General features: G+C 43.1%; 1 protein-coding gene across 4 annotated transcripts in view; it reads right to left on the reverse strand.

Annotated features, from left to right (window-relative positions):
* The window catches only part of VPS36 (vacuolar protein sorting 36 homolog), a 36,169-nt gene extending 28,548 nt beyond the window's left edge, over positions 1-7,621 (reverse strand). For 3 of the 4 annotated variants that reach the window (XR_012426996.1, XM_005585924.4, XM_074022111.1), the window contains exons 1-2: positions 7,485-7,621; positions 1,719-1,787 (exon numbers count right to left, since the gene is read on the reverse strand). Coding sequence is in view for 2 of the 4 variants with exons in the window: in XM_005585924.4 (XP_005585981.2) it covers positions 1,719-1,787; positions 7,485-7,580 (165 nt within the window). In the remaining 2 variants the exon portion in view is untranslated. Of the gene's footprint in view, positions 1-1,718; positions 1,788-6,936; positions 7,215-7,484 lie in introns of those variants that run through there. The other variant, XM_005585927.4, reaches the window with a different exon arrangement.
* Between the last annotated feature and the right edge of the window lie 4,129 nt (positions 7,622-11,750).

Below are 11,750 nucleotides of genomic sequence, written 5' to 3' on the forward strand. Positions count from 1 at the left end.
CAGATGGACCTCTTTATATGATAATCAAAAAATTATACTAAGATTAACTTATCAACATATGGTTTAAGGACATGCAATCTATCCTCCCCAAAAAGATTTATTTCCTGAATATATATTACTTGTAATATATTAGACAATATTAACAGTCTAAGGCAGCAGTCCCCAACCTTTTTTGTATCAGAGACTGGTTTCATGGAAGACAGTATTTCCTGGAGAGCAGGGCGTTGTGGTTTCGGGGTGAAACTGTTCCACTTCAGATCATCAGGCCTTAGACTCTCATAAGGAGTGCACGACCTAGATCCCTTGCATGCACAGTTCACAATATGGTTCGTGCTCCTACGAGAATCTAATGCGTCTGCTGATCTGATGGGAAGTGGAGCTCCGGTGGTAATGCTTGCTTACCTGTCACTCACCCCCTGCTATGTGACCCAGTTCCTAACAGGCCACAGACCAGTACTGGCCCGTGGCCCGGGGAGTTGGGGACTCCCGCTCTAAGGCATGCATTATCAACAGGGGCAATATCAGACCTAGGAGACAAAAATTAGTTCCCAGGGTGCAAAAAAGTCAGATACTGTAATGGTTAGCAGCCCTTCAAGGGCTACAGTACAGTATATAGTTTATTCGTGGTACTAAAATTTCACGGGGGTTTGGGGGAACAATCAGGAAAATAAAAACACAGATGAGATAGCTATCTTACTGGCAATGCTGAAATTAATGTATATATACATTCAGGTTGAAGCTCTAGGAAATAAAGATATATATCAGCTCTACATACATATAACTCTCCATCTTCCTTAAAAAAACAAAAAACAAAAACAGGTTGGGCAAGGTGGCTTACAACTGTAATCTCAGAACTTTGGGAGGCCGAGGTGGGCGGATCGCGAGGTCAGGTCAGCCTGAACAATATGGCTAAACCCTGTCTCTATTAAAAAATACAAGAATTAGCTGGGCATGGTGGCGCATGCCTGTAATCCCAGCTACTCGGGAGGCTGAGGCAGGAGAATCGCTTGAACCTGGGAGGCGGAGGTTGCAGTGAGCCGAGATCACACCACTGCACTCCAGCCTGGGTGACAGAGCAAGACTCTGTCTCAAACAAAAAAAAAAAGGGGGGGGTGTGGGGGATTCCTCTTGCTGAGTGACTTAGAGACAGATCTCAATATCTAGATAAAGGCATGCACTTGATGGCAGGCCTAGTCTCCTGATTCTCAACAACAACCTAGAACACAATTTGGTTTTAAGGACATACGAGCTCTTTTTAAAGACTCCCTCACAACTGATGGGGGAATTATTCCCCTGTTATACATGGACCATTTAGATATAGAGTAGAATTTGGTATTTAAAAAACATGATTCTCCATCCAGTAACTACATGGACTTTTCTGGAGCTGAATAAGGGACAACACACTAACTCCTGTTTCTGCACTCCATTCAGAGAAATTATACGGGACACACTCTTTTGTCATTCAGAAAAGGAAAATTTATTATTGCATTCATTATATAAGTTTTACCAGAAATGAAAAAAGAAGAAAAAGTTTCAGTGATTTAAAACCTACAATGGTGGCTCACTCCTGTAGTCCCGGCTACTCGGGAGGTTGAGGCCAGGAGAATCACTTGAGCCCAGAAGTTAGAGATCAGCCTGGGCAATACAGCAAGACCCTGTCTCTAAAAAATAAATAAACAAAATAAAACCTTCAACAGATGTAAAAAACTGTATCTTACATGATTTTTCTGATCTCTCCAAATCAGTCGGTGTGTACTAAGAAGGAGAGTTCCAGCATCAAATTTTATCTAGAAAGAAAGAGCATCACAAAATATTAATAACATACCACTCACTGTGGTTCAGATTTTCTTCTTCATAAATTATACAACACTAAGTTAATCATATAAATAAACATTTCATTTTTAGAATAGGCTTACCACAAAGTAAAGAGAACCAATGCTACATACTTCATAAGCTATCTGTATAGTCTTGACAGAATTAGAAAAAAATGCAAATAACAACCAGGTATGATACACATTCATACTCTGCAATCCATGCAAAGGTTAAAAAGAAATGATGAGGTAGAACTGCATGGATTACCATAGAACTCTAAGACACTGGATGAGTGGGAAAGAAAGTGATTTATAGCAATTTACAATATTACATATGCTGTATATATGTGTGTTTGTAGAAACACAAGTAGTGAAAAGGGTCTAAAAGGAACACACAATTATCTGTTAACAATCATTATCTCAGAAAAAGTGTGAGGAAAGGGGTAGAAGGGAAGCGAAGAGCTCTTTTTTACCTCTACACTTCACTACTGATTGAATTTCTTTGCAACTGAATTCATGTATAACACTCATAACATTTTTTAATAAAAACAAAATCCAGGAATAGATACAAATACATACAAAAATAAATATGGATGGAGATTAAATAAATGGCAGTAGGACAACTGGGTTGCCAGGTAGGAAAAAGAAAAACCCGTATGTCTGGATTTATACCTAATACAATGCACCAAAATGAATTCTAGATGGATCAATCAAGTAAAAAACGAAAAAAATTATAAAAGCACTAGAAAAAAATCATGAGATAATTTTTAAATAATCTGAGGGGAGAAGACCTTTCTAAGAAGGCGTAAAACCCATTAGCATTAAATGAAAACCCCCAAATTCATATGTTGAAGGCCTAACCCTCAACGCGATGGTATTTGGTGATGGAACCATTGGGAAGTGATTAGGTTTAGAAGGTCGTGAGGTGGGGCCCTCATGATGGGACTAGTATCCTTATGAGAAGAGGAAGAGACAGGAGGGCTTCATCTCCATGAACACATGCTGAGAAAAGACCATGCAAGTACACAAGCAAATGGTGGCCATCTGCAAGCCAGGAAGAGTGTCCTTACCAAGAACCAAATCTGTCAGCACCTTGATCTTAGACTTCCCAGTCTCCAGAACTATGAGAAATAAACGCCTGTTGTTTAAGCCACCCAGGCTATGGTATTTTGTTTTAGCAGCCGAGCTGACTAGGACATACTCTTTAGGTATGTATCACCTATTCAAAATATAAATTTTAAAATGTTCTTCAAAACTTCAATACAATCACAAAGAAATGCCAGCTAGGTCTTTAGAACCAAAACTTTAATCCTCACTACTTGTTACTGTGCCCTGAAAGTTATATAAATAAGCAAGTTTTAGAATTGGAACCCAAGAGATTAATGAATTAAACCCCTGCGTTTCTGTTAAAAGCAAGATATATATTGGAAGTTTCTATTTCGAGTTACTAGAAAGTGGAATTTGCCATAAGGTAGGGCTTGCTTGTGTCCTTTCCAGGAATATTCAGTTATTTTAAAAGTTACATTTGATGCTAAGTGGGAGCTGAAAAACAAAAAAAAAGTTAAAAGGATAGTCCCATTTATAAGGCAATCTTACAACATAAATACTAAGGAAAGCATTTTAGTGAGTGTCCAATTTATTAAAATAAGGCTGGAATTGTTTTGAATTTAAAATAATATGTTAAAAATATGGCTGGGCGCTGTGGCTCACGCCTATAATCCCAGGACTTTGGGAGGCCCAGGCGGGTGGACCACGAGGTCAGGAGATCAAGACCATCATGGCTAACACGGTGAAAACCTGTCTCTACTAAAAAAAATACAAAACAATTAGCCAGGCATGGTGGTGGGCACCTGTAGTCCCAGCTACTCGGAGGCTGAGGCAGGAGAATGGCATGAACCCAGGAGGCGGAGCTTACAGTGAGCCGAGATCGTGCCACTGCACTCCAGCCTGGGCGACACAGCGAGACTCCATCTCCCCCCGCAAAAAAAAAAAAAAAAAAAAAAAAAAAATTGATCTGACTTCAGCACTCACTGAAAAGTTATTACCCTGGTTTTTTTTATTTACATATTTTCTGTTATAAAAGTAATGCATGTTCAGTGTTGAAAATCTGGAAAATATTTAGAGTCTGAAAAAGAAAATGAAATAAATTCATACCAGCCAGAGTGTGTGTGTATATATACATAGATGTTTATGTATACATATGTATAATCTTTAAATAGAATAGGATAGTTTTATAACTATTATTAATAGTATAGTTATAAAATATAGTTAGCAACCTATCATTGGCAATTCCTCATGCTAATTAGGGCATGCCATAAATCTTTTTTTTTTTTTGAGATGGAGTTTCGCTCTTGTTGCCCAGGCTGGAGTGCAACAGCACAATCTCGGCTCACTGCAACTTCCGCCACCCGGGTTCAAGTCATTCTCCTGCCTCAGCCTCCCAAGTAGCTGGGATTACAGGCCCCGCCACCACGCCCAGCTAATTTTTTGTGTTTTTAGTAGAGATGGGGTTTCACCATGTTGGCCAGGCTGGTCTTGAACTCCTGACCTCAGGTGATCCACCCGCCTCAGCCTCTCAAAGTGCTGGGATTACAGGCGTGAGCCACCACACCTGGCCTCATGCCATAATTTAATTAACCAATCCCTATGGTGGACATTCAGATTGCTTCCAATTTTTCCATATATAATAATATTATATGTAATATTATAATAACATCTGAGATGAGCATTCTCCACATGTAATATTTTTATGTATCTCTGATTCTTTCCCAAGGGTAAATTCCTAAAAGTGAAATAGTTAGCTGAAAAAGAATAAACATTTCTATATCTTCTGATATATGCTGCCAATTTGCCACTTTACACAGTACTAACATTATTTTTTAAATTAGCTGAGGCTACAGAAGTGTCTGTGAATTCAAACAAATGACTGCCTACACTCCTTACGAAAGTAAACACATTATCCAGTCATAATGAGCCCATGAAAACTGTGCCTGTATAAACAAGCAAGTATGCATGTATTATTCATAAGAGGCACTTGGGCGGTGGGAAGAGCAGTCCATTGGATCTGGTTTGCAATTCTATCTCCACCAGTTACTAGTTGTGTGACCTTGGACAGCTCAGTTTTCTCAACTATCAGCTGTGGGTGTCAGTTTCCTCATCTTTGGGAAGATTAGCTGTATTAAACATTACATCAAGGGTGGCACCGGTGGCTGCCATATTATGAAGTCCTTTTTTTTTTTTCCGAGGCAGAATCTCGCTCAGTTGCCTAGGCTGGAGTGCAGTGGCACGATCTCGGCTCACTGTAGCTCCATGAACAAAGCACAGGCTTTGATTCTGATCAACAGAGATTTAAATCTCTCTCTGTGGATCTTGGGCAAGTCACTGTATCTCTTCGAGTTACTTTCTCATTCAGTAAAATACCTCATATTCCTGTTGAGAGGATTAAATGAGATGACATATACAGCTCTTGGCTCACAGTAGGTACTTTAATTATTCAGGTTTTAAAAAAAATGTGTTTCACACCTACAACCAGCCAGGAGATACAAGGATGAGCAAGGCACACCTTCTGTGCTCCAGGAACAATCAAACTAGTCTAGAAGACAGCCATGCGCACGCTTGCCCAGAGAATGGGTTGGGATGCAAAACTATGAAGACTAAGCCATCTGGACTGCAGTCCCTAGGCCAAAGGAGCCAGTGAGACATCCTAAAAGGGAGACTAACTTCATCAGATTTGGGGGCTAATGTGTGTAGCCTTGTAGAGTCTTTAGCACCACAGAAGTCTGGAAACCTTCCAACAGGTGAAGGAAGCCAGGATACCGCACTTTCCCCCAGAATGTACCTCATTCAGCCTAGGGACCACATAGCTGCAAGGCAGCTCATCAAGTGACTAAGTCCAGCTCTGGGGCACAGTGGTAAGGAGAACCCTCTTAGAGCTCCACTCCAATTTCAAGCTTTTAGAAGAGTTAATTCTGGACTAGATCACAGGGTCTCAAGCAATGTTTTCCCCATGATTTGTTTCTTAAACCTCTGACATCTATATACTTGTCTGCTAATACAAGCAGCAAAAATTTTAAAGTAAAAATTAAAACTCGCTGGTTCAACAATGTATCTTTCATATAAAACTACTAATGGCTGTTATTTTACACTGTTTTAAATCTATCACAGCTATGCTGCCTGCCAGCAAAGGTGTTCCTAGTCTTCAAATTGGAGTTCCATAGAACTGTATCATGCCACGCTCTGCAAAAGCATGACTTCCTAGTGCTGCCTCAGGGAGTGGCACTGGAGGAGTCTCTGAGGACAGATCTACCACTGTCAACATTCAGTTCCTCTCAAAGGGGACCAGCCTGGCCAATATGGTGAAACCCCGTCTCTACTAAATATACAAAAATTAGCTGGGCGTGGTTGCAGGCGCCTGTAGTCCCAGCTACTCAGGAGGCTGAGGCAGGAGAATGACGTGAACCCGGGAGGCGGAGGTTGCAGTGAGCCGAGATCGCGCCACTGCACTCCAGGCTGGCCACAGAGCAAGACTCCATCTCAAAATTAATTAATTAATTAAATTAAGAAGTGCTAAGGCAGTAAGTGAAGTTAGGTCCAAGCAAATTATTTAAGGAAAAGACCTTTACTCAATAATACAGGCAACCAGCCCATAGAAAATGCCCTAAGGGAGTCAGAGGACCGGGTCCAAAGTCACCTGTGCCTGTAAATAGCTGTAAGTACTGACCAGGAAAAGATATGAGTTCAGTAACTTATATCAAAGTACAGCGGAAAGTGTCGTTAATAAAACGGCAAGGGAAGAGAGGCAGCAAATTAAAACTTCTGGAAACCAAAAATGCTTGTGGTAAGTGAGTTTTAAATTTTTTCTAATTCCAGTTTATACATTTCAATCCAGGACAAAAGATTTCATAGTTTCAACAAAGTATCTACAAAATATTTACTTACACTTCCTATTTCTCCTCTCGATTTGAAAACGCACCTTCTAAGATTTATGCTTGCATTACAAGGCACGGTCTACTATTAATATAACACTTTACAAAACATACGCTCAGAACGCCTTTCTAAAGCAATTAGAAAACAGAACAAAAACCCAAAAGCCTTTGGCAAGGGCATTCCAATAAGGCACTGATACCTCTTTAGGAAATCCTTTCGAAGCAATCCCTCACCCCTCTGCCCAGATATGCTAATCCCTCCGACTGCATGAGGTCCAAGCTAAAGCTTCCGCTGGGGACCGTACGGCCACCGCGCCCTCCTCACAGAAAGGCGGAACCTGGCTGTCGGGTGCCGACACCGAGGCTGGTGTAGTCAGGGGGTCTGGAAACACGCCAAGGAAGTCGACTGCCGGATCGCCGCCCGGCGCCCGCAGACTGCGAGCGCTCCTTCTCCCGGGCGCTGCGGCTGTGCTCTCCCGGAAGCATTCCGGGCAGAGAGAAGCAGACGCGATCCGCGCCTGCTGGGAACCGTGCCAAAGTTGGGACCCGAGCGGGGGAGGCGGCCGAGCGCCCCACGCTGCGTGCGACCGACCGGCGGGGAGCGCAAGAGCGCTGCGCCCCACACAGAGGCCGGCCGAGCCGCCGAGGGCCGTGAGCTAGGCCGGGAACCGGGCCACACCGAGCCGGGCCGCGCGCCCACCGGGGACCCCTTCCGCCAGCCCCTTGGGAAGGCTGGCCGACGCCCTACCTTCTCCTCGCCATCGTAGATTCGCACCCCGCGCTGCTGGATCACCAGGGTCTCGTTGATCTCCAGGAGGCCGCTGGTCCAAACGAATCGGTCCATGGCCGCCGCCACCTAGCCCCGGCGCTCCCGGGCCGCGAGCCGCAAGCCGGGCAGCCTGTGGCGCCCCCTAGCGTCGGACGGGGCGGAGAAGGGTCGGGGCTGGTGAGGGAGGGAGGGAGCGGCCTGGCCGCGAGCAGGCGCGGCTGCGAGGTGCGCCCGGGGACGTGGAGACGTGCCTGGAGCGCCCCCTGGCGGTCCATTAGCCGCCGGCCTTTTAGAACCCTTGATCAGCTAGCTGTCCACCCCATTCTAAATTCAGAGCTTACGGGCGCGCGAGGGAGCCCTGACCACAGCTTAGCCTTGCTTATTGTGCATTATGCCAGCATGTTTGTGGCAGTTTTCTTGTCAGTGCCCAGAATATTGCCATATTCATTAATGATTGTAAATAATCATAACCCCTCTCCTTCAAATGAATGTTTATGGCACGCATTGTTTCTATACAGCTGCAGTTAGTACTACCTGTGCTGCTCTTTTTTTCCCTTTAAGATTATCTTTATATTGTAACACAAAGGATAAATGCTTGAGGTAACGGATACCTCATTTACCCTGATGTGATTATCACACACTGTATGCCTGCATCAAAATATCCCATATACCCCAGAAATATATACACCTATATACCCACACAAATTAATTTTTTTTTAACTGGGGGAAACAGATTTTATTTAACCGGGCTTGGTGGTGCGCGCCTGTATTCCCAGCTGCTTCCGAAGCTGAGGCGGGAGGATTGCTTGAGCCCAGGAGTTTGACACCAGTGGGCGACGTAGAAAGACCCTCTCCCCCTCCACCCCAACTCCCCCACGCCACTCCATGCCCCAACCCCCAGGCTCAGAAAAAAAAGATTATTTTTATTTAGGCATTTCCAATATTAATACAGACCTCATGCGTGAATTTACATTTCAATATGTAGTTCCTCTATAATTTAGCTGTTTGTTGGCAAAGCCATCCATGGCTGCTGCTCTCACCCACCAGGCGACCTCGTGCCTCTAGCCATTTCATTTTTGTATTTTGCTATATAAATGGAACACCTGGCTGGGCGCGGTGGCTCACGCTTGTAATCCTAGCACTTTGGGAGGCCGGATCACGAGGTCAGGGGTTCGAGACAAGCCTGGCCAACATAGTGAAACCCTGGGTCTACTAAAAATACAAAAAATTAGCCCGGCGTGGTGGCGGGTGCCTGTAATCCCAGCTACTCGGGAGGCTAAAGCAGGAGAATCGCTTGAACCCGGGAGGTGGAGGTTGCAGTGAGCCGAGATCACGCCATTGCACTCCAGCGACAGAATGAGACTCTGCCTCAGAATAAATAAATAAATAATAAATAAATAAATGGAGCACCTTATAGATGTCCTTCTGCAACTGATATTTCTTTTTAGGATTATTTTCTTACAATGTCTTCCTAAAATAGAACGACTGCTTTAAAGGTTGTGAACATATTTTAGAGAGCCTACTACTTATTGGGGTCTTAACTAAGGCTGCCTGCCCACGTGGGCAGAGGGGCAAAGGGGCAGAGGGACAGAGGGCAGGCTTGCTCTCTGCTCCCAGGGCTCCACATTTCCCCCAGTCGTGGAGTCAGTAGTCTGTGGCCAGGCTTTAAAGGAAAGGCAAGGCTCTTTCCAATGAATATAAGCAATCTCTCCCCCGAAATGAATTGCTACTTTTACCATGTTCTAAAATCCTGTGTGTATTTTGGTCTATTTCTAAACAGTGTCTTCTGTATTTCATATTTTTCAATTTCCATCATGACCATATGCCCAATAACTAAAAGTTCTTTGAAAACATTTGATTTGCTGTATTACGCTATCAATATATATCACAATTTACCGTCATTGCCTGATTTTTGAGTATTTGATTGTTTACCAACTTTTTAGTCTTTTTTAATTGAAAGTAACATGTGACCTAAGAGTCCTAATCAGATGTGGAACTGTGCAGTTTTGCCTGGGCTTTGCAATGATCAAAATGTTAGGCAGTGAGGACATTTGCAAGGTATGTTTTCTGCCCTTGAGTGATGTACAGTCTGTACTACACAAATAGAAGCCTGGCATATGATAGCTGCTGGGATAGACAACTGTACAAGGGTTTCCTGTATCCAGGCTGGAGCAAGGAGAAATGTCATGTGGCTTATATATGGCAATAAATGAATAGACAAAAGATTTTAATTTTTATGAAGTCCAGTGTATTTTTTTCTTTCATAGTTCATGGAATTTGCCTATTTAAGAAATCTTTTTTCCACAAACTGGTTATGAAATCTTTGCCTAACACAAAGTCACTAAGATTTTCTCCTATAATTTCTTCTAGAAGCTTCATAGTTTTGGTTCTTACATTTAGGTCTATGCTTTTTTTTTTTTTTTTTTTTTTTTTTGAGACGGAGTCTCACTCTGCCGCCCAGGCTGGAGTACAGTGGCGCGATCTCGGCTCACTGCAGCCACTGCCTCAAGGGTTCAAGCGATTCCTCTGCCTCAGCCTCCTGAGTAGCTGGGATTACAGGCATCTGCCACCATGCCCGGCTAATTTTTGTATATTTAGTAGAGACGGGGTTTCACCATGTTGGCAAAGCTGGTCTTGAACCCCTGACCTCAGGTGATCCACCCACCTTGGCCTCCCAAAGTGCTGGGATTACAGGCATGAGCCACCACGCCCGGCCATCCCCAGGATGTTTTTGCCAGGACCTCGCACCTTCTGAATCAGATGGTTCCTTTCAGTCCCAATCCTGCTAGACTTCTGTAGTGCCCAACACTGTGGTCCATTACCTCTTTCTTCAGCTTCTCTCTTCTCCAGACTTTGTGACCCCATTGTGTCCCCATTGTCCTCCTTTCAGATTGTCCTTCCCTGTTCTCTCACAGGCAGTTTTTCTTCACATGACCACAGGAGGAACAATTAACACTAATTAATCAATACTCCAGGTGCCTGTAGTTTCATGGTCAGCTGTGTTGGCAAAGAACCGTTCTGAAAGGAAGTCTTTTTTTGTTTTGTTTTGTTTGTTTTCCTTTTTTGTTTTTTGGATCTTTTAGAAAAGGGTCTGCTTTCTCTCCAATAATTGTGTGGCAGTAATATTAAAAAGTGTCTCAAAAATAGACCATCATTGGAGTGGATGAGTCTGGAGATTAGAGGAGAATTGCCATGTGGGGAAACCTAGCAGTTTTGCAGGTTTTCCTACTCACCATCTCAACCTACTGAGATCTCCATGGTATCCTTTGAATCACTTTCTTTTTTTACCATGCCCACTTATAAAAAATTATTGAAGTTCACATAACATAAAATTAACCATTTTAAAGTGAACAACTCAGTGGCATTGATACATTTACAATGTCGCCCAGCCACTACCTCTAATTCCAAAACATTTCATTTACTTCAAGGTAATGAATCCCTTATCCATTAAGTGGTCTCTCCCAAGTCGGCCCCTACCCTCAGCCTCTGGCAACCACTATTCTGAGTTATTTCACTATGGATTTATCTACTCTAGATCTTTCATATAAATGGAATCATACCATATGTAACCTTTCATATATTACTTCTTTTAGCATAATGTTTTGGAGGTTTTTGAGTCACTTATTAACGCTCTATTTTGTTCTCAGTTAATAGAAATCCCTGGTTACCTCCACCTATCTGATGAAACTAGTAAATAATCAACAATATTGACAGAAGTATTTAAACAGCAGTGATATCTTAAGGATGGTAATGGATACTGTTACACTAAAACTGGGACATTTCATCATGTAAAAAACTACACAAAATCTCAAACCAAATTCTTCATTGGCAAGACGCTACCATAAGATGTCTTAAGAAAAAGCAGGCAGAAGTGGGAAAAACTGACCACAGCCAAGGGCCAGCTGTGGAGGCCCTCAGACCTGGGAAGGGTAAACGGATTGGAAATCGCATCCTCCCGTCTGTGTCCCCGGAGCACCTAAAACCTGGGTTAAAGAGTCCAATCCAGCCTTACTGCAGTGATCAGGCAAGAAATGTAAACCCAGTGCTTGAAACCAGGCAGATGCAGTCCAGACTCGCCCTCACTTCCCCACTGCCACCCTTAAAACCTTCTAGCCCTGACTTGTTTCGTTCTGTCATGTGGATTGGGTGTTTGTTTGGGCTTTATGAAGGTGGTATTTTTAGATGAGAAAAACGAAAAGATTATGGCAGCACACTTAACCGCACAAACACAAAACGTCTATAACA

Source organism: Macaca fascicularis, chromosome 17 (assembly GCF_037993035.2).
Source record: "Macaca fascicularis isolate 582-1 chromosome 17, T2T-MFA8v1.1".
Taxonomy (NCBI): domain Eukaryota; kingdom Metazoa; phylum Chordata; class Mammalia; order Primates; family Cercopithecidae; genus Macaca; species Macaca fascicularis.